At 39.3% G+C, this 23954-nt stretch overlaps 1 protein-coding gene across 3 annotated transcripts in view; it reads left to right on the plus strand.

Annotated features, from left to right (window-relative positions):
- MCF2L2 (MCF.2 cell line derived transforming sequence-like 2) overlaps window positions 1–23954 on the plus strand; it is a 227575-nt gene that overhangs the window by 108633 nt on the left and 94988 nt on the right. For all 3 annotated transcript variants that reach the window (XM_029939799.1, XM_029939801.1, XM_029939800.1), the window contains exons 13-14: window positions 6753–6930; window positions 13323–13399. In XM_029939799.1, coding sequence (XP_029795659.1) covers window positions 6753–6930; window positions 13323–13399 — 255 coding nt within the window. The remainder of the gene's footprint in view (window positions 1–6752; window positions 6931–13322; window positions 13400–23954) is intronic.

The following is a 23954-nucleotide window of genomic DNA, read 5'->3' on the forward strand; positions in this document are numbered from 1 at the left end:
CTGATATCATTCTTCAGTAAAGAAGACCCAGGCTCCTTGGAGAAATGGCTGATTCTAGGGCTAGGGAAGGAAATATCTAAGATGATCTTACAGCATCTTATAGTGCCAGAATGAAATAGTAAAGACTGAAAAGAACTCATGACCAATGCTAGAACAATTAGAGCAACAAAATTAACAAAGTACCATTGCATTACAACCCAAAGTATAAAGTATATATCCATGAATCCATTCTGATATAAATAAATGATGGAATAAGTAAATAAATGGGGCAGAGGAGACTAATCTCCCATGCAGAAGAATTCTAAATTATATATGTAGATACTTTGCTCTTGAGGAGGTAGAATGTAATTTGCCAACCCTTAAATGTGGGCTGTACATAGTGACTTCCTTTCAAAGAGTACAGTACAGGGAAGGAGAAATAAAAGAGTGACTTTACAGTGAAGTGATTTTACACACAGGACCTCAGCCAAGTGACCAAGGTCAATTTCAACAGTGTTGTGACATAGATATGATATTCTCTTGATATGATGTGATGGACACGGTGCTTGACTTTCATGGTCTTACCCCCAAAGCCCGTAACTACAGTCTAATCATGAGAAAAATATCATATAAATGCCAATTGAGGGACATGCTACAAAATATCTGATCAATATTCCTCAAAATAGTCAAGGTCATCAAAAACCAGGAAAAGCTGAGAAATTGCCACAGCCAATAGGAGCTTAAGAAGTCATGACAACTACATGTAATATGGTATCCTGGATTGGACCTTGCAGGGGAAGGTACAATAGCTAAAACTAAGGAAATCTAACTATAAAGTATGGACTTTATTTAATAATAATAATTATTATTTTAATGATAAAGATAACATATCAATAATGTTTTATTAATTATAAGAAATGTACCATACTAATGCAAACTGTTAATAATAGAGGAAACAGTGATCTATATGGGAATTCTCTGTACTGTTTTGTAATTTTTCTGTAATTCTAAAACTTCAAAAAAGTAAAATTTATTCCTAAAACACTAGTACTCCATGTCTAAACAGTTGAGTCTGTTACATTTAAGACTGTGGTAATTATCAAAACTACACCCACAATTACACTATTGTTTTTGTAGCAGTCACCCTGTCTGTCTGAGGCTGTTCAAGTGCCTTTCTGCACTATCCTCTTAGTGCTGTTATTTTGATTTTTCTCCCGCCTTCGCTTTCATGGCCCAGTCTAGGGAATGAAATAATTGCAGTAACAAATAGCAAAATTCAGTTCTTTAAATATTCACTGTGTGTGTGTGGGCGCCTGGGTGGTTCAGTCGTTTAAGCATCAGACTCTTGATTTTGGCTCTGGTCATGATCTCACTGTTCCATGAGATGGAACCCAGAGTCAGGTTCTGCACTGACAGCTTTTTCTCTCTCTCCCTTCCTCTCAAAATAAGCAAATTATTTTTTCATAATTTTTCTATAGTTTTTGTCATACAGATCTTTTACTTTTACATCTTTGCTTAGGTTTATTCCTAGGTATTTTATGGTTTTTTTGTGCAATTGTGAATGGGATCAGTTTCTTGATTTCTCTTTCTGTTGCTTCATTATTGGTGTATAAAAATGCAACCAATTTCTGTATGTTGATTTTGTACCCTGCAACTTTGCTGAATTCATGGATCAGTTCTAGGAGGCTTCTGGTGGAGTCTGTCAGGTTTTCCATGTAGAGTATCATGTCATCTGTGAAAAGTGAAAGTTTGACTTCATCTTTGCCAATTTTGATGCCTTTTACTTCCATTTGTTGTCGGATTGCTGATGCTAGGACTTCTAGTACTATATTAAACGACAGTAGTGAGAGTGGACATCCCTGTTGTGTTCCTGATCTCAGGGGGAAAGCTCTCAGTTTTTCCCCACTGAGAATGATGTTAGCTGTGGGCTTTTCATAAATGGCTTTTATGATGTTTAAGTAAGTTCCTTCTATCCCAGCTTTCTTGAGGGTTTTTATTAAGAAAGGATGCTGTATTTTGTCAAATGCTTTTTCTGCATCTATTGACAGGATCATATGGTTTTTATCTTTTCTTTTGTTAATGTGAAGTATCACACTGATGGATTTACAAATATTGAACCAGCCCTGTAACCTAGGAATGAGTCCCACTTGACCATGGTGGATAATTCTTTCTATATGCTGTTGAATCCAATTTGCTAGTATCTTGTTGAGGAATTTTACATTCGTATTCATCAAGGATATTGGCCTGTAGTTCTCTTTTTTTTGCTAGGTCTCTGTCTGGTTTGGGAATAGTTTTCCTTCTATTTCTGTTTTTTGGAATAGCTTGAGAAGAATGGGTATTAACTCTGATTTAAATGTCTTGTAGAATTCCCCAGGGAAGCCATCTGGCCCAGGACTCTTATAGCCCAAAATCTATAAGGAACTCACCAAACTCCACACTTAAAAAACAAATAATCCAGTGAAGAAATGGGCAGAAGACATAAACAGATACTTCTTCAAAGAGGACATCCAGATGGCCAACAGACACCTGAAATGATGCTCAGTGTCACTCATCATCAGGGAAATACAAATCAAAACCACACTGAGATACCACCTCATGCCAGTCAGAGTGGCTAAAATGAACAAGTCATGAAACTATAGATGCTGGCAAGAATGTGGAGAAATGGGCACCCTCCTACACTGTTGGTGGGAATGTAAACTGGTACAGCCACTCTGGAAAACAGTGTGGAGGTTCCTCAAAAAATTAACAGTAGAACTCCCCTAAGACCCAGCAATAGCACTGCTAGGAATTTACCTAAGGGATACAGGAGTGCTGATGCACAGGGGCATGTGTACCCCAATGTTCATAGCGGCACTTTCAACAATAGCCAGATCATGGAAAGAGCCTAAATTTACATCAACTGACAAGTGATCAAGATGTGGTTTATCTATACAATGGAATACAACATGGCAATGAGAAAGAATGAAATCTGGCCATTTGTAGCAACGTGGACGGAACTCCTCATGGAACACTGGGCCCTTCATTAATTGATCCTGATTAATTGATCCAGTCTAACCTCCACTCATTCCCACCCCCAGTCTAACCTCCACTCATTCCCACCCCCAGTCTAACCTCCACTCGTTTCCACCCCTCACTCCAGCCTCTGGCTGCAGCCATTACCGAATGCTCTTGTTTCCAGCTCTTGATATGCTAAATGAAATAAGTCAGGCAGAGAAGTACAGATACCACATGTTTTCACTCATATGTGGAACAGGAGAAACTTAACAGAGGATAATGGGGGAGGTGAAGGGGGAAGAATAGTTAAGGAGAGGGAGGAACGCAAACCATAAGAGACTCTTAAATACTGAGAACAAACTGAGAGTTGATGGAGTGGGGGAGATAGGAAAAGAGGTGATGGGCATGGAGGAGGGCACTTGTTGGGATGAGCACTGGGTGTTACATGGAAACCAACTTGACAATAAACTATAAAGTAAAAAAAATAAGCAAATGAACATTTTTTAAAAAGAACAGAAATTAAAAAAAAATAATATTCACTGGGAACCCAGTTTGTGCTTTACTCTGGGAATACAATAATGAAAGTCACGATGCCTATAATGAAGGTGCTGGCAGTTTAGTGGAAGACAAACATGTCCCCAGTAAGTGCATGTTGGTCCAAGAGCATGTGGAATGGAAGGGACAGTGGGGTACATAGAGGAGGCAAAGATCAGCTCAACCTATGGAGGCCAGGTTGTTCAAAGAAGATACCTAAATTTGGTCTGGAAGGCTGTGTAGCAGTTTTCAAGGGAGACAAACCGGAGGAAGGAAGAGGAGTTGCAAAAGTAGAGAGGCTGAAAAGAAGAGCATTCGGTAACTGCTGCAGCTGGAGGCTGGAGTAAGGGGTGGGAACTAGTGGAAGTTAGACTAGAGGGAAATCAGGGTCAGTTACTGCAGGGCCCAGTGTTCCATGAGGAGTCTGGACTTTGTCCTGAAGCAGTGGGCAGCCCCAGCAGGGCTTTTAAACAGGGAAGTTATATGGTCAGACTTACCTCCTGGAAAGATCATTCTGATTGTGCTATGGAAAATGGATTTGCAAGTAAAAAGAGGTAAGAAGAATGGAAGAGATGCAGTTGGGAATCTTGCGCGAATTCCCCCCTCACCTGAGTTTAGGAATTTAGCATCTTGTCTGACCACCTCACCATTTCCAGGCTTCACCCTGGGATCTTCAGGAAGAGATGCAAAAGAGCAAAGGTGATTCAAGTCCTGTCTAGTCCAAGTTGTGAGCAACTGAGCTCCAGCTTGTGGCACTGACCTCACATCAAGGCTGAATATCAAACATGAACAATTTGACATTCTTTCAGTCAGATTTCTTGATCTTTGTGCAGCAGTTGACACCTATGTCTCAGTTTCCTCAAGTTCATCATGGGGCTGTCTCATCACCATCCCTCCAGAAACTCAAACTGACACTGCTCTCACCCTGACAGAAGGGGATTTGGTTTCGTTTCGGATCTGAACTCAGCTGTGTTGTCAGAACCTCTAGTCCGTTGTACAGCTGATCTCCCTAAGGCCAGTTGCACATTCTCTGAAGAGACCTTTTAAGCACAAGCCCCACCTTAATCTAGATTGGGGGTCAGCAAACCACAGCCCGTGGGCCAAAGCTGCTTGCCACTTACTTTTATAAATAAAGTTTTATCGGAGCACAGCCACACTCATTCATATGTTCATATGTAGCATATATTATATATTATACATTATGTATAGTATATACATATGTAGCATATGTAGTATACATTATCTGTGACAGCTTTTATGGTATAATATCAGAGGCCAGAAGGAATAACAGAGACTAGATGGTCTCAAAGCCTGAAATATTTACTCTTTGGTTCTTTACAGAAAAATTTGGCTGATTCCTAGTCTAGACCACCACTGTTGAATAGAAATACAATGCAAGCTATATATGTGACTTAAGATTTTCTAGTAGCCACATTTAAAAAAGCAAAAAGAAACAAGTGAAGTCAATTTTAATAATGTTTTTTAACATATGTCCATCATGGTGAGGGGCACTTGTGGGGAGAAGCACTGGGTGTTATATGGAAACCAATTTGACAATAAACTACAATTAAAAAAAATATGTCCAAAATACTGTTTCAATACATAATCAATATCAGTTATTAATGAAATATTTTGCATTATTTTTTCATACTAAGTCCTCAAAATCCAGTGTGTATTTTACACTGACAGCACAATTCAGACCAGCCGCATTTTAGACCCTACAAAGAGTGAGACCGGCACTAGATCTTGGAGTAGGGGTCAGCCTCAACAGGACTCTGAAGCTGTAGGGCCACAGTTGTTCCATAGCTGATGTGCTAGTACTCCCTCAGGGCTCTTGGCTCTTTCCCTCAGAAGATAGCCCAGCATGAAAAAGAGAAATGTAGGGGTGCCTGGGTGGCGCAGTCAGTTAAGCATCCGACTTTGTCTCAGGTCATGATCTCGCGGTTCATGAGTTCAATCCCTGTGTCAAGCTCTGGCTGACAGCTCAGAGCCTGGAGCCTGCTTCGGATTCTGTGTCTCCCTCTCTCTCTGCCCCTCTCCCTCTCGCACTGTATCTCTCTCAAAAATAAACATTAAAAAAAAAGACAAGTGTACTTTTCTAATTGCAAAATGTGGGAACCTCCCTGAGTGTGTGCTGAGTCTGTACTTTCAGAATTAGGCATCCTCAGAGTATCCTGTATGGCTTGTGGGGGTAGAGTTCTTCTAATTCTGGGCCCTTTCTTTTGTGGTTTAAATCATCCAGGAGACAGATGTCATGACAAAGACTACCCACTTCCCTTGACCCACCAGAGCTGGAGGGATGTCATGCTGGAAGCAAGGCCAGAAGAAATATATTTTGCAGAATTTAGGCTTTGGTGAAACTTGGAGACCTCCAAGACTTGTTTTTTGTTCTTTTGAACCTCTGCCTTATAACATATAGTCAGTTATGGGAATGCCTGTGAGTTTCATCTTTCTCTGGTATTTTTTTCAGTTTATTTCTTTACTACCTATAGAGAAGGGGTCATACAGAATAAAATTTAAATGTTTATCCTTGAGTACTTGTGGTTCCCTTGATCCTGCCTCAGTGTGTAGCCAACTCTTTCCTCCAGAACACTTAAACTCTTGTCTCTATCGGGGCTCTTATTCAGGGTACATGTCTTATTTTGAAATCCTCCTGTTTAGTAAAGTAGCCTACTGCCCTTCATTCATAGTCTAAGGTATCCTATTCTACCTTTTTCTCTTTTTTTAAAAGTGTTGTATTTATTTTTGAGAAAGTGCAAGGTGAGGGAGGGGCAGAGAGAGAGGGAGACAGAGAATTCCAAGCAGGATCCATGTGGACAGTAGTAAGCCCGAAGTGGGACTCACACTCAAGAATCATGAGATCATGGCCTGAAGCAAAGTCGGAAGCTCAACAGACTAAGCCACCCAGGTGCCCCTATCCGCTTCTACTATTAATGAACATGTCTTAGTGAACATTTATCTACTCATTATATATTTACTGAGCACTACTCTGTGCTTGGCAGTGTTCTAGGCATGGAGATATGGTAGTGAAAAGGATATGATCATTGTCTATCAAGTGAGAGATGCAGACTCTTAGAAGCATAATTCTGGGGCAAGGCAAGTTGTGCAGTGACTTGCGTATGGATGGAAGGGTCACCTGAAGGAGGTGGGGGTGGGGAGGAGGGGAAGACAAGAGAAAGGGAATGCTTCATGTCCTCAGGCTCAATGCAGAGTGACATGGTCATGATTTGCTTTTGTTCCTGCAGGCCAAAGCCCAGGAAGTCCTGCAGAAGCTGGGCGATGTGCAGGAAATATTTCACAAGAGGCAAATGAGTCTAATGAAACTGGCAGCCAGACAGACTCGCCCAGTGCAACCTGTGGCGCCCCATCCTGAGTCCTCCCCAAAATGGGTGTCACCGAAAACCAGCCAGCCCTCTACTTTGGGTAGGTTATTTGGGGGAGGAAGTTTTGTGGCTTTATGTTTCCTTGATGCTCATAAAGGTTGAGATTGTGGTTGTTTAACATGTATAATGGTTGTTGTTCTGACAAATATTATTTAAAATAAACTACAGATTTGGAAAAGTACAGGCATTGAAGACTTTATAGAGTCAGATAAAACTCAGTGCCTGGATACAAGGAGATGCTTACAGTCTAGAGAAGGAATTATATAAATGTGCAAATTAACATCAGCATAAAATAATCTCTATTAAGGACCTTTAAAGTGCTTACAAGATTCTATTATTAATGGAGTAGTAAGTTTGGAAAGATAAAAACAATAGATAAGTCCTTACACCAATCCTGCCTGGTCTTGATTACTATAGCTTATTAGTAAGCCTTGAGATCAGATAGGGTATGTCTTCTAACTTTGTTCTTTTTCAAGACTATTTCAGGTTATTTTTATTTCCATATAAATTTTGTTATTTTATTTTATTAATGTTTATTTTATTTATTTTGAGAGAGAGAGCAAGCAAGCGGGAGGCAGGGGCAGAGAGAGAGGGAGAGACAGGATCCCAAGCAGTCTCTGCACTGTCAGTACAGAGCCTGATGCAGGGCTCGAACTCATGAACCATGCAATAGATTATGACCTGAACCAAAATCAAGAGTCTGCCACTTAGGGGCACCTGGGTGACTCAGTTGGTTAAGTGTCAGACTTTGGCTCAGGTCATGATCTCACCATTTGTGAGTTCGAGCTCCGCATCAGGCTCTGTACTGACAGCTCAGAGCCTAAAGCCCGCTTCAAATTCCGTGTCTCACTCACTCTGCCCCTCGCCTGCTCATGCTCTGTCTCTCAAAAATAAATAATGTTTAAAAACAAAAAAAGTTAATGGACTGAACCACCCAAGGTCCTCCCATATAAATCTTAGAATCATTTTTCAGTTTCTGCTGAGATTATGCTTGAGGTTGCACTGAATTTATAGATCAATTTGGGGAGAACTCTTATCTTACCAATACTGAGTTTTCTAATTCATAAATGTTGTAACTTTTCATTTATGTAGGTCTTCTTTAATTTCTCTTAGCAGTATAGTATTTTTTTGTTTTTGTTTTTGTTTTACTTTTTAAAAAAGATTTTAAGTTCCAGTTAGTTAACACACGGCATAATGTTAGTGTCATGTGTACAAGATAGTGATTCAACACTTCCTGTAGCACCTAGTGCTCATCACAAGTGCACATCTTAATACCCATCACATATTTAACCCCCACTCCTGCACCTCCTCTGCTCTGACAACCATTCGTTTGTTCTCTATGGTTAAGAGCCTGTTTCTTGGTTTGCCTCCCTCTCTCTTTTTTTCTTCTGTTCATTTCTTTTATTTCTTAAATTGCACATCTGAGTGAGATCATATGGTATTTGGCAGTATAGTAGTTTTGAGTGTAGAGGTCTTAGTCATTTCATCTTTTTTTAAAAGTGTATAGTAAGTGGAATTTACCATATGTAACTATCAGTAGGAATATATTTCTGCATAAAATACAATCAGGTCATCTGTGAATTGGGACATTCTACCTCTTCTGTTTCAAACTTTATGCTTTTTTCCCTTTGCCTTATTATAATGGCCAAGACCTCCAGTACAATGTTGAAGAGAAACGGTGAGAGCAGACAACCCTGTCTTTTCCCAATATTAGGGGAAATAGTTCAGTTTTCACCTTAAACTATGATGTTAACAGTAAATTTTTCACAGATGCCTTTTATCAGATAGAGGAAGTTCCCTTCTCTTCCTCATTTGATGGTAGTTTTCATCATGAATGATTGTGAACTTTTGCAGATGCTCTTTAAGTGCATTTGGTGAAATAATCCTATAGTTTTCCTTTATGTGCTTATGTGGTAGATTACAATGATTTATTTTCAAATATTAAAACAATTGTACATTCCTGGGATAAACTGCTCTTGGATATGATGCGTATGTCATTTGTTACTTCATGAATTTTGAAACTGTTATTAAGCACCTACATGTTCATAATTGTTATGTCTTCCAAATATGTGGGCCTTTTTATAATTAGGAAATCTCTCTCCTTCCATCCTTATCTTTAGTAATACTCCTTGTCCTGAAGTCTGTTTTGTCTGATACTAATATAGCATTCTAGCTTTCTTGTGCTTAGTGTTTGTATGGCATATTTTTTCCATTCTTCCATTTCTTTGTTTTTAAAGTATATCTTTTAGAGACAGCATATAATTGGGTCTTGACTTAAAAAAATTTTTTTTAATGTTTATTTTTGAGACAGCGAATGAGCAGGAGAGGGACACAGAGAGAGAGGGAGACACAGAATCTGAAGCATGCTCTAGGCTCTGAGCTGTCAGCACAGCGCCCCATGCAGGGCTGGAACCCATGAACCGTGAGATCATGACCTGAGCCAAAGTCAGACCCTTAACCTCCTGAGCCACCCAGGCATCTGGATCTTGACTTTTTAATACATTCTGTTAAACTCTGCCTTCTAATTGGAGTATTTAGTCCACTTTCATACAATGTAATTATTGATATAGTTGGATTTAGAACTACAATTTTGTAATTTGTTGTTTATTGTCTCCTTTTTTTATTCCTCTGTTCCTCCTTTCCTGCTTTCTTTTGGGTTAGCAAATATTTTTAGTGTTCTGTTTTAATTCCTTTATTGGCTTTTTAGCATACCTCTTTGCATTGTTTTTCCTATATATTTTCCCTAGAGATCATCATCTTCATTTATCACAGTCTACTTAGAGTTAATATTATAGCACCTTATGTAAAATACAGGAAATTGGCAACATTATAGCTCCATATGATTCCCTCCATTTTCTGTGCTATTCTTATCATAAATATTACATCTACATATGCTAAACTTCCCAATACTGTATTGTTATTTTTTCTTTTAAACAACCACATATCTTTTAAAGAGCTCAGAGACAAGAAGAAATATATACAAGAATATATATAAATATATACATATATATTTCTTCTGTATAGTCTTTTATATTTTATGTATATAGTCTTCTACATCTACTCTCTTTTTCAGCCATTTCCAATGTTCTTTTTATTCCTTACTATAGATCTGAATCATCATTTTGTGTCATTCTCTCGAGGCTGAAGAACCTATAGCATTTCTTGGGCAGATCCGCTAGCAACAAATCCTTTTTTGTTTTTATTTATCTGAAAATAAGGGGTCTTCTGGTCATTCTCCATTTAGTATGATTTACGGTCCCCTGTCTCCTGTCACATATTCCACTCTTTAGACTCAAGCCTTGATAACAATTTGGTGCATTTCTTTCTTGAATTTTCCATGTGCACACACACATATACACTCAACACACACATAAATGCACATGTACACACAATATACTTACGCACACATCCTGCTGACACAAACAGACACTCACACACATGGAGTCATCTTTTTGGATGGCTACACATAGTGCTTGGTTCTCCTTACTTCTCATCTGGTGCTCTTTGCCAAAACTAAATTATGCTCACTTCCATGATTTTTCCTCTGTCATTGTTTTAATGGATATATGTTGGTTATAAGCAACTACTGCAAGAATGATAGCTTGTTTCTCATTTTCTTTCAAACACAAGATTTCATAATAGACAGTGACCCTTCTAAGGTAAACAGATCTTTGTCTTGTCTGAACAGGAATCACTGACCCAGCAAAGTTGCTCATTCCACACTTTTGTTTTGAACAATCCTGCACTTTTGTTTTGGATAGTAACCACTGAGTATGGATTCAGGCAAGTCGCTAATAGGATTTTCAGACACATTTGTCTGATTCCTTAGTAACCGAGTCTGTTCCAGGATAAGTCATTACATTTCACAGTGTAAGGAACGTGAGGGAGCTGGAATCTCGGCTGTGACTCTTGTTAGCTGGGTGCCTTGGTTACAGTTACAGTATTTAACTTCTCTGAAGTTTATAAGGAGTGTGAAAAAAATTCTTCTGTGGCTGTAATAATAGCTAAAATTTACTGTTTACCATGATGTAAACAGTTGGCATATATTAACTCATTAAGCCTTATAACAACCCTATATTGTAGGCTTTCTCATTGTTCCACATTTTATAGATGAAGAAGGTAAAGCACAGAAATTACTCTGATAATATATGTCTTAGACATGGACCAAGACCAAGACTTGAATGCCGGCACTGTGGCTTCTTGCCCCTGCCTTTAACTTCAGCACTTTACTTACATTGTTACGGGCAAGTGCTCCTCAATCGTGGGTGTTGCCATTAAAATGTATTTTGCACATCTAGCATCCAGGTATTATGCCTGGAATCACTCAGCTTACAGGGATCCTGCAGAGAGTGAGGACCCTAAGCATTGTTCATTGTTATGAATTTTCTTTAATGGCCAAATAGCCAGGAGAAGCAAACAGTATACCTCACTACAGATTTCAGTAATATCTATGAAAAATCCATAGAAAGCCCAAGCGGATTCCAGCTGACTCACAGAACCTGAGGGTTGGGAGGAACCTCTGGAGGCCACAGTTTACCACAGATAAGAATCAGGGTTATATATTGGGGGCATTGGATGGGTGGTATTTTGGCCATGGGACCAAATGCTCAAATTCTGTCCTGGGTTAATCACATGTATCCTGTGAGTTTTCCAAGGGAACTATATACACAAGGGTATTGACAGTGACAAGAACTCAAAGTACCTTGTACTTACCAGCCTTGTAGCCACCATACCCAGTGCAGCCGTCTGGTAAAGCTGAGTGAGAAAGCCTCAAGCCCTAACCAGGGCTTCTCCTCCCCAAGTTCCATTCTTACTGCCAAATGGCCTTGGGGCCTGAAGAAAGGATATCTCCCAGGTGTTCAAGAGCTCTGTGGAAAGGAGGAGAGGGTGACAGAGTGACAGAGAGAAGGGAGCAAGAGCAAGATAGCCCAGTTCTGTCCTGTCTGAGCTAACTGATTCTTCCTGTGGTTGTCTCATTCACTAATAAATGTGGTTCTAGGGGGTACCTGGTGGCTCAGTCAGTTAAGCAACTGACTTCAGCTCAGGTCATGATCTCATGGTTTGTGAGTTCAGCTCCCACATTGGGCTCTGTGCTGGCAGCTCAGAGCCTGGAGCCTGCTTTGGATTCTTTGTCTCCCTCTCTCTCATCCCCTCGCCTGCTCGTGCTCTATCTCTCTGTGTCTCTCAAAAATAAATAAACATTTAAAATTAAAAAAAAATAAATGTGGTTCCATCAGTTCTGGAATCCAACCATTAGATTAACAACAATTTCTGGCTGGACAGGCATAGACATCCTCTTACATAATCATTGTATGATTATGTGAGTGTGGGTGTGTGTGTGGAGAGAGAAAGAGAGAGAGAGAGAACATTTTAATGAAGACTAAAAGGAACTATACCTAGTGGTTATATTTACGTGGTAAGATTTTACTGTTTTTCAAAAATTGTCTATGAAAAGCACAAATTAACTACTTCTATAATGAAAAAATATATATTCAATAAATGTAGAATTGAAACTGGTATTCTATTCCAAGAGCAATAAAGTACAAAGATAAATGCTAAAGCAGCAATACATAGAAAGATCCATGAAGGGTATTTTTTAAATTTTTTAATGTTTTTTTTATTTTTTATTTTTGAGAGACAGAGAGAGACAGTGCGAACATCGTAGGGTCAGAGAGAGAGGGAGATACAGAATCTGAAGACAGGCTCCAGGCTCTGAGCTAGCTGTCAGCACAGAGCCTGACGCGGGGCTTAAACCCACCAACCGTGAGATCATGACCTGAGCCAAAGCTGGACGCTTAACCGACTGAGCCACCCAGGTGCCCCTGGATTTGTTTTTTAATGTGTTTATTTTATTTATTTTGAAAGAGAGAGAGAACAAGCAGAGGAGGGGCAGAGAGAGAGAGAGAGAGAGAGAGAGAGAGGGAGAGAGAGGATTTAAAGAGGGCTCTGTGCTGACAGCAGAGAGCTCAATGCAGGGCTTGAACTCACAAACTATGAGATCATGACCTGAACCGAGTCAGATGCTTAGCCGAATGAGCCAAGAATCCATAAAGTTTTAACATCCAGGAAGACATCATGAAGAAAGTGACCTTTTTGCAGAGGCTTGAAAATGGGAATGATGGCAACTCTATCCTTTTTACCACATTATATTTACTGATTTGTTGAAGTTTGATGTTTCATGTGATGTTGTGTTTCTTTTGTCTCTTTGGATCAAATGTTAAATGCCTGGGGTCAAGGACTGTTTCTTTTCTGCATCTCTCCTTCACCTCCAATTTCATCTCCTACCTCACAAATCACCACAGCAATTCAGTTAAGCTTTGTTACTCATTTGGCCCGACACAGTTCAGGTGCTTGTCCAAGCCAGGCTATACACTCCGAGTTATTTATAAGCTGAGTTGCCAAATTAATGGCTGGTTTTCTTTGCCTCTCTAGCTCCTCTTCAGAGAACATCTGAGGAACCTTATACAGGGACAGTAGAAAAAGATGACGAGACTAAATTTGAAGTCAAGGTAAGATCATCTTTCTCTTTATGGATAGAAATTTCTGATGTGAAAGAATATTGCTGCCATAATTACCAATAAATCAAATTCCCCTAACCCATACCTCCAGAAGATGTGTCCCTAAAGGCATGTAGCACAGATTAGTGCTCTCAAGAGCTGAGGTTTTGTGGGATTTCTTCCTTTCCTTTCTTCTTAATAGCAACCAGAAAAACTGTTTGGTCATGAATGGAATTGTTGGTAGATACTATGTTATTGAGGGAAAAGTCATTTTGTTCATTCCTATATTCTGACTTAATATTTAAAATTGGTAGAACAGTGTGTGGTTTATGTATAAAAAAAGACAAAATTTCATAGAATTACACACACACATGCCTGTCTCACTGGTGAACTCTAAATAAGCTCTGTAGATTGTGTTAACATCTTCTTGCTTTTAATATTATGCTCTCATTACGGGAGATATCAACATTAGAGGAATTTGGGGGAAGGGCACATGAGACTTCCCTATATTTATTTGCAACCTTATGTGAATCCATGATTATTTCGAAATAAAAGTTAAGGTAAAAACAGCATAGGCTTTGCAATCAAGCAGACCTGCATTTACGCATCATGACCTCTCTAAGCCTTGGTTTTTATTCTATAAAAATGAGGATAACAACAGCTATCATCTGAAGCTAATTTTTAGCAGCAAACAAACATTTGAAAACTGCCAAGCACTGTATAATTATAAAGTAACATTATATATAAATACCCAAATACAATGAATTTTGAATATATGTTGCTGCAAAAGCAGCCCTAGAAGGGGTGCCTTTTCTTCTGGCTGATGGACTCATTCTGAAAGCAGAGGCTGGTAGACGATGGGCTCACAAAGTTTGGATCCATCATCCATGCCCAGTGTGCCTGAAATATAGGACCCCACTGGCGTTCCACTGACCATTTATGGAGTCAGGCAGGAAGTGGGCCTCAGCCTTTTCTTCCTAGAAGCAAAGACAATGTAGGAAGTAGAGTACCCAGCTGACTTTTCTTAGAAAGAGAAAGCTGTGTTCTTCTGTTTAGTCATCCTCTTGTATTTGGGGCATATTAGGACATTGCTACAGCTGTTTCGGAATCCCTTGTGGTTTGAGGAATTGCATTACCATATCTTCCAGAGTTAGGAAGCTGTTCCCAGTTTCACACAGTCGTGATCAGCCATTTGAAAGAGTAAATAGCTTTTGTTTTTTAATGGGCAAATATAATGAGACTTCGCCAGACTGGACATCCTTGAAGTCTATGGAATTACTGAGTGACATAAAAAGAGTTTAATTGTGATCATCTATAAAAGTGAGCATCATTTTACCCTTTACTGTACCTGGGTTTCGGAGACTTTCATCTCTGAAGGTAAGAGCTGTGTCAAGTGTACCAAAGCCCAGAACCAGCCCATGAACTCATATGCTATTTCCATTAACACACAATGTGATTTGAACTCACCTCATAACTTTGTGGTTTTCTCTGCCCATATTGAGACAGCGTATTGATGCCCTACACACTTTATAAAGATGGCATAGGAGTTGTGTGTACAAGGATGTTCTCCTATAAATGAATCCAAATTAGGGTGAATTATTTCAACCATTGTGAACAATAAAAATGAGTGCTACTGTTTTGTTTGTTGGAAATAAAAGGAAATATAGTCAATAAGCATAAAGCACCTTTTCTCAGGGAAGACCTTAAGGTATTTAAGATGAAATCATAAGCTACATTTATTATTTACTCCTATTTCATATGTTAGTAAAAATATACAGTGCAGAAACTATAAGGCAGGGGAAGAATCAGAAGCCTATAGGGTTGGAAAATGTTAAGTTGAATCCAGGAAGCTCTGACCACCAGACTTCTCGTTTCTTCTTTTTTGACTGTGCTGTTTATTTAATCTAGACTCCAAGCGCATCCTGCCAGGACGCTGGCCCCTTGTATTTAGGCAGATCACCAATAGCATAGGTACTAGTAAGCCAGCACAATTCCATTTCACAGTTGTTCTGGGATTTTGTTGTTGTTCTTCCTTCCTGTTGCCTTGTTTGTATATTTAATGAAGGGCTTTTTCTGCAACAATATGCAGGTTAATATTCAAGGCAGTGGAGGAAGCAGGGTAGAAACAGATTGCCAGACTTCCTCACTTTGGACAAACAGAAGCTAGTCAGACCTCTGCTTTTAAGCACCAAGGGTATGAGCAGAATCTATCCAGTTGTGAACAACATGAGGAGGAAGGAAGAGGATTTATGAACTAACTCCCCAAATGCTAGACTTAAAATTCAATTCAAGAACAATAAATGCATTTGGCATTTGACAAGGTAGGTAGTAAAACCAGGGAAATCATCATTTCAAAATACATAAGAAAACTAGTAGTAAAAAAACAAAAGATAGGTTAAGAATAAAAAGTTTAAGGACGCCTGGGTGGCTCAGTCAGCTAAGGGTCCAAATTCAGCTCAGGTCATGATCTTACGGTTTGTGAGCTCAAGCCCCACATCAGGCTCTCTGCTTTTAGCACAGAGCCTGCTTTGGATCCTCTGTCCCACTCTCTCTTTGCCCTTTCTGTGATGGTTCTCTTTCTCTCAAAATAAATAAATAAATAAACTAAAAAATAAAGGTTTAGATTTGTGTCTGCATGATCATGCTTTGTTAAAAGGGGGACACAGAAATTGACTTACATCAAGAACAGTCATTACTGCATATATTTTGTGAGCATTGTCCAGGAAAAATGACCAAGATGGATAGCACCTAACTCTGGTGACAATCCTGACATTCTTTTGATCATAGGCCTGGACCTCAAAGATGAAATGACACCACAGTACAAATTATAACATTGTAATAAATGCATTTCCTTGCCCCCAAGGGTAAATGGTCAAAGACCAAAAAAAAAAAAAAAAGCTATCAACCAAAACCATTCATGATTGCCACTAGAGTCACCAAAACTACAACAAAATCATTATATGAATTTATCATCATCAGAAAACTCATTTCCAAAAAAGGCATTTCGTCTTCTCTGGTAGAGTGATCCTTGCTTTCCCTGTTAAAAGGAACATAAGTTAAACTTGACAAGCTGGCGGAGGCTCTCAGGGCCATCTGGCAGCTGTGCAGCCGGGTGCTGGCCTCACTAATGTGGTCTGGGAAACCCGGCCGTGGAGGAGACTCACTGTGGTTGCTGGCAGAGATGATGAAGCTAGTTCAGGTTTTTTACGTCACCAGCTGGAAGCTGAAAGCATGACTCACAGGAGCTGCTAGTACATCACAGCCTCTTCGGAGCTAGAAAGAAGCCAGTGGCTGATGAAAATTCCTTTTTCATGAATGTGAACTCTCAGGATAAAGGCTACTGGCTGTGAGCACCAGTGAACAGTGCTCTTGGACACTTGTTAAAGGGGCTTAAAGTAGCAGAAGTCTTTTTTTTTTTTTAACTTTTTAAAGTTTATTTATTTCTTTTGAGAGAGAATGAGCAGGGGAGGGGCAGAGAGAGAGAAAGTGAGGGAGAGAGAGAATCCCAAGCAGACTCCATACTGTCAGTGCAGAGCCTGACACCAGGCTCCATCTCATGAATTATGAGATCATGACCTGAGCTGAAATCAAGAGTTGGACACTTAACCAACTGAGCCACCAGGCGCCCCCAGTAGCAGAGGCATTTTTTAGGTTTGCAAGAAAACAGCCTCCTTCATAAAAATTAAAGAAAAAAAAAGTCAAGGCTGTAAGTTACAGAATGGAAAGGTGAGGGAAGGATTGCTAACACACTGTGCTGGGTGCTGTATGTACCCGATTTCATCACAAGTTCTCAATATCTTGAGGAAGATGATGAGGAAGATGTTTCCCTTGTTTTATCCCTGATGCTATGGGGACTCTGAGAGGTTAAGTCAGTGTCTATAAGGGTCACACACCAGATAATGGTGGAACTGGGATTTGAAACTTGCAGTTTATTTAATCTAACAGTTACTTACATCTAACTTCAGTATATTTACTTATAACCTATTAGTTACTTAATTTACCTAACTACTAGTTTACTTAATTTCTCAGATTATAAATTTCCTCTTCTGCAAAATGGGGATAAAGTAACCTCACAGGTGGTTGATTAAATGAGAAATATATGACTTCAATAATAATAATAATAATAATAATAATAAGGGGTACTGGGTGGCTCAGTTGGTTGGGCATCCAACTTTGGCTCAGGTCATAATCTCATGGTTCGTGGGTTCGAGCCCTGTATTCAGGGTTCATGGGTTCAGGCTGTCAGCTCAGAGCTTGGAGCCAACTTCAGATTCTGTCTCCCCCTCTTTCTCTGTCCCTCCCCCACTTGTGCTCTCTCTCTCTTTCAAAAATAAACATTTAAAAAAATAATATAATGTCAACAAAAATAAAAGTAGAAAAATTTTTTAAATGAGAAATTTATGGAAAGTACTTATTAGCATTATGCCAGACATATAGCAGGTTCTCAGTAATTTTAGTTTCCCATCTAATCCCATGTTCATAGATAGCATGTTCTGTGTAAAAGATGAAAAGAAGCTGAAGGAAGGTCAGATTTAGGTCTTAAATGGACTAGTTTCTTCTAATCTTGAATATGTACCATTTTGCCCAATGATAGCAGATCAGGCCTAAACTCTGTTCCTTGCTTTCTCACTCCCAAAGTTGTCATTTTCCTTTCTGATTCTCAACAAGAGAACTATATGAACTTGTAAGCCATTTCAATATTCACCCTCTATGATGTTTGAAGTTTAGTCATTCAGAGAATCCACCAAATCTTTGAGGCAGCCCCCAACCAAGCTTTCTGATGACTTTCTAGAACCAAGATTGTTAAAGTTTCCTATGTATTGCATTCCTGAGAAGCTTATTAATGCAGATTCTCAAGCTCTACCCTCAGAGATTCTGATTCAGGAGGGCTAGAAATATGATCCAGCAATCTGATTTTTTTTAATGTTTTTATTTATTTATTTTGAGAGACAGAGTGAGAGAATATAAGTGGGGGAGAATATAACAGGGAGAGAGAGAGAGAGTCCCAAGCAGGCTCTGCCCTGTCAGCACAAAGCCCAAATCATTAGATCATGACCTGACCTGAAATCAGGAGTTGGAAACTTAACCTACTGAGTCACCCAGGTGCTCCCAGGAATCTGAAGTTTTAACTTTTAAATTAAATATTTTCAATTTGGTAACTAGAATGTATGTGGTGTAAGGAAGGATTGCAGTTTTGGTCATACTGACCTAGAAGTTATACTCATAGGTCATGAAGACTTGGGATAAAGGAGAGCTCATTAAGGTGGATATGGATCTCTTAGGTTAGTATAGGGTCCAAAACCTAGTGAAGTGAAGACTTGAGTATATTAATCTATGGGAATGTATTTTCACAGAGGCGGGTATATGACAAAGAAGAGAGTAACAGTGAAGACCATTGTTGACTTTGCTCTTTGACTAGTAAAAAATTGAGATGACTAAGATATTTAATTGGTCCAATCTGGGTGTCTTGATTCAACTCCATTTAATGGATATCAAAGCAATTGATATAAGGTCATATGGAAACAATTCTAACCCTGGGGCCTAAACTTAGGGAACTTTCAAGTTTCATGAAGAAAATAACATATTTCCAATAATTTATAATGTAGAGTAAAATGACATACTTTCACTAAAAGGAATATAACATGTTAGAGGGCAGAAGATGGAACAGTTCATACCAAGGAGATTGGGGATATTTTTACAGAGGAGATGGCATTTGAACTGAACTTTGAAAAATAAATACAACTTGAAAGGTGGATAAGATGGAGAAGGGCAGTCAAGATGAGGAAGGGTCTAAAGACTCAGAAATCTGAAGGGGCATAGGCTCTTCTGGGAATTGTTTGAGAAAGCCAGACAAGTAGACCAAAGCAGATTGCTGAAGGCTTTGGTTAGGAGTTGTTGTCAGGAAGGGCACCTATGTATTAGAAGGGTACCTCTTGTACGACAGTGAGGAGTACACTAGAAGGCAGGCAGGCAGACCAGTTGCCAGCAGCTGTCATAGTCACAGCAGTTGTTGAGAGCCTACTAACGATGACAGAGAAAGAGGGATGGGCATAGCTTATACCTGTCAATCTAGATGTTCTTCCCAGTGCCTGGAATACACTAGATAGTCAGAGGAAGTGTGATGAATGAAGGAATAGATCAAGGCAGAGAAGAAAGAGAAGAGAGTTAATAGACAGGGAAAAGAAAGATATTGAAGAAACTTTGGGGTTTCCATCTTGGATTCCTCATTGGATGAATTTGTTGGCTAATACAGAGCACTCAGGAGTAACAATAGAAAGTGAGGACTATGAAGGCTGAGTCCAACATTTATAGGGTTTTATAGATCTGCAACAGCAACCCACACCCTCCCTTTCTATTAGCTGTCGTCCAGCCTTCTCCCCACACCAATGAGAGTCAACCTATTGGCCTTGAAATTATGTGGAAATTATTTGTGAACTAGGTTAGGGACCAAAGACTGGTCTAATACAGCACTTTTCAAACTTGTGGTTTTATTTATGAGTTACGATTTACAGATATATAAAAATTAAGATACATTGACATTGAGGTTACAGATATATAAAAATTAAGATACATTGATGCATTGAGGTTAAAATCACATGAAATCAAACAGCTTGAGGGGCGCCTGGGTGTCTCAGTCAATTAAGCACCCCACTCTTGATTTCTCCTGACTCTTGATTTCCACTCAGGTCACGATCTCATGGTTTGTGAAATCAAGTCCCATGCTGGGCTCTGTGCTGACAGTGCCAAGCCTGCTTGGGATTCTTTCCTTTCCTCTCTCTCTCTGCCCCTCACCAACTCTCATGCATGCACACACTCTCTCTCTCAAAATAAATAAGCATTAAAAAAATTAAAAAGTAATAGCTTGAGAAAATTCAGGATAGATGGGTAACTTCTTTTCAATATCCTTGACACACTTATTTCCTTTGCATTTTCTTGGTTTGGGAATGGAAGAAAAGTATCTTGCAACATGTTTCACAATTTCTGGATATTTTAAACAAAACTACAGGCTTGTAAATCAGTGTTAAAACAATGTTACAGTTTTTTAAGAAGACGTTTTTCCCATAAAATATTATAATCATTGTTTAGCTTTAGTCCATCCTTTAAAAACCAATTTAACCAGTGAGAACATTGAACTAATTACTAACAATACTAGCTGGGGAATTCAAGATCTTAGATAAAAGATATCCTGGAAAATTTTTGAAACACAAAAAGTTTACATTTGGGACCCATCCCCCTATCTTGCTCTAATCATTTCCCATTTCCACAAAGTCTCAGGACTACTCATGCATGTCTTCTCAACCCTGCCCTTCCCCAAAGTGCTTTAGTCTAATACATGTGCTAAAATCTTCCTCTCCTCTCCCTCTTGGAAGCCCCCTCCCAATGTAGCTGATCTGGACTAGAGGTAGGAGAATATCTGAATAAGTGAGTTCATAGCAATGCATGATGAGTGACTGACAGCTCCCTGACGCTCATGAAAATACTTGCCATAAAAAGAGAGAGAGAGAGAGAGAGAGAGAGAGAGAGAGAGAGAGGGAGAGAGAGAGGGAGAGAGGGAGAGAGACTTATCCAAAGGCAGTGAGTGGCTTCTTCAGGCAGTGACAGTGAAGAGTAGGAAAGGATGCGCTGGAAAGGGTCAGTGAGAGAGCAAACAGGGTAGATGAGCCAGCTAGAAATCTGTTCCCAAGATAGATCTCTAAGTGGTTCCTGTTTTTCAAAAGTTCTTCCTATTCTCTGTGTCAGAACCCACTGAATCTCAAAAGAAAAAAGAAAAACAGTTTCACCCTTTTCGCCAGCAGTTCCCACAATGGAGAGGGGAAGGCAGAGCCATCTCTTCCAAAAGCTGATGTTTTTCACTCCGGGGCTGTGTCTGTAAGACCACCCTGGACAGCAACCTTTGGAGAGTTTTCTTTTCCCTTTGTTCCTCATTTTGAAACACATCTTTCTTCAAAATATGGAGGAAAGAAAACAATTAGATTACATGTTTGTTCAGAAGACACAGGCTGTCTCTTCCTACGGTCTACCATTGTATAATTTTCAATAGTTCTTATTTGTGCTACCTCTTCATCTATTTTCTCTGGTTTTCATAATTACTTTACAATGCCATAAAATGTCTAAATGAAGGGTGGTTCAGCTCCTTATCTGCTGTATTTTTTTTCTCACACTGAGGTCGAGAAGCTTCTCTTTCTCTTTCTCTCTCTCTTTTTTTTAAAGTAATCTTAATATTGGGAGTCCAAGTGGGTCCAAACTTTGACCCTGAAATCAAGACCAGAGCTCAAATTAAGAGTCAGATATTTTACTGACTGAGCCACCCAACTTGCTTCTCTTTTTATGAAATGTGATAATATAAAAAAACAATATGTTCACCTTTAATTACAGATACTATCACTTTTAGAAAGTTGGAACTGAAATTGCTTTCCAAGCATCCCTGAAATCATACAGTGAAATCATTTAACTGCAAGGAAAAACTAATCTGATTCAGTTCATATGTTGCTATCTCTCCTTCGGGGAAGAAAAAAAATTTTAATAATCAATTGAAAAATCAGTTATTGATACTTTAAAAAAAGATAAGGACTTTAAAAAAGTTGGTTGATACTTTTAAAAAGATATATTCTCCAGAGAAATTAAAAAAAATTTTTTAATGTTTATTTATTTTTGAGACAGAGAGAGACAAAGTGCAAACAAGGGAGGGGCAGAGAGAGAGGGAGACACAGAATCTGAAACAGGCTCCAGGCTCTGAGCTAGCTGTCAGCACAAAGCCCGACGTGGGGCTCGAACCCACGAACTGTGAGATCATAACCTGAGCCAAAGTCGGATACTCAACCCACTGAGCCACCCAGCACCCCTTCCAGAGAAATTTAAATAAAGTTTTAAATAAAATTCTTTCAAGTAGGTATTTAGCCTACCTGACCCATTTTGAAACACCTCTTTCTTCAAAATATGGAGAAAAGAAAGCAATTAGATTACATGTTTGTTCAGAAGACACAGGAAGTCATCATTCAAGGTGCTCCTAAGAGACTTGTTTGTATATGAGTCAGTGTCACTTTGAAAAGGGGAGAGGCTGGAGTAGAAATAGGGGTGCAAAGAGTGATAGTTGGTCTAGAAAAGTTGGCAACCTGCCTGCCTTCAGGGCCACCCCTTTTTTTTCAGAATAAAATGAACATAAATGGGGAGGGGCTTTTCCACCTGACTGGCTCTCTAATAGTGTGGGTAATGGGTTGATTCTCTTTTAAATCACCAGCTGGCTGAGAAAATTCCCCTCTTTGAGATACCTGAGGGACAACTCCAAGTCAGGGTTGACTGAAGGGAAACAGGATACAATTCCACAGGAACTTGTTGCTCTGCTTTAAAAAAAAAAAAAAAAGCATCCGATGAGGTTCTTAAGGAATCTCTAACAAAACATAAGCAGCAATGGGTGAGTTGGTCTGTGGTCAATTTTCTTGGTCCATTATTTAAAATAAAAGGAACAAAATGACCAATATTTGAAAAAAGCAAGCATTTATTTAAATATGTGGTCTTCCTTCTAGAGCTTTCAGGAAGCTTATTTAAACAATTTTTTCCCAAAGCACTCTGACTACAATTTAGCTTTCATCTCAAAATAGGGAGCAATAGCACCTATGTTGGTATTTGATATTATAAGTGGAGGGATGTTTCATAGCCAATTTACACATCTCCCTCATTTTATACAGAAGAGACTTGATGCCCAGGGAGCTTAAGTGACTTGGCCAACACGTCCAGCCTAGTAAGAAATATAAGGTCTATATTACACGTGAGCAGGTGGGAACTGCCCAGGAATTACTGCAGGTCGGGTGTGCCCGGTGCTTTACATACAGTGTTTACCTATTTTAATCCCCACAACATAGATATTAAAGAACCAACCATAAATACCATTTGTCAAGTCTTCTTTGTGCTAAGTACTTTAATTCCTTATCTCAAATCACGACAACAACCCTCTGATATAGATACAGTGAGCCCTCTTTCACAGAGAAAACTAAGATGCAGAGAAGTCTTGCCCAAAGCCACTTTTTTTTAATAGTTTATTTTCAAATTGGTTTCCATACAACACCCAGTGCTCTTCCCCACAAGGGCCCCCCACCATGACCGTCACCCCCTTCCCACCCTCCTCCTCCCCCTTCAGTCCATGGTTCGTTTTCAGTATTCAATAGTCTCTCATGATTTGTGTCCCTCACTCTCCCCAGCTCTCTTACCCCCTTCCCCTCCCTATGGTCCTCTGTTAGGTTTCTCCTGTTAGACCTATGAGTGCAAACATATGGTATCTGTCCTTCTCTGCCTGACTTATTTTGCTTAGCATGACACCCTTGAGGTCCATCCACTTTCCTACAAATGGCCAGATTTCATTCTTTCTCATTGCCAAGGCCACTTTTAAATAAAAAGTAAACGAGGGTTTCCCACCCAGTCTACCTCTCACATGAAGAAATTGTGTTCTTTTCACTCTCTAAGTGGTTTTTGGACTCAATTTGGTGGGTTCACAAACATTTAAAAATCAGCAAGGATAGCCTAATGTAAAAATAGAGTTGTATCACATCAGTTATATGTATGTCTAGGGGGT

This window comes from Suricata suricatta, chromosome 5, assembly GCF_006229205.1.
Source record: "Suricata suricatta isolate VVHF042 chromosome 5, meerkat_22Aug2017_6uvM2_HiC, whole genome shotgun sequence".
In the NCBI taxonomy this organism is placed as follows: Eukaryota; Metazoa; Chordata; class Mammalia; order Carnivora; family Herpestidae; genus Suricata; species Suricata suricatta.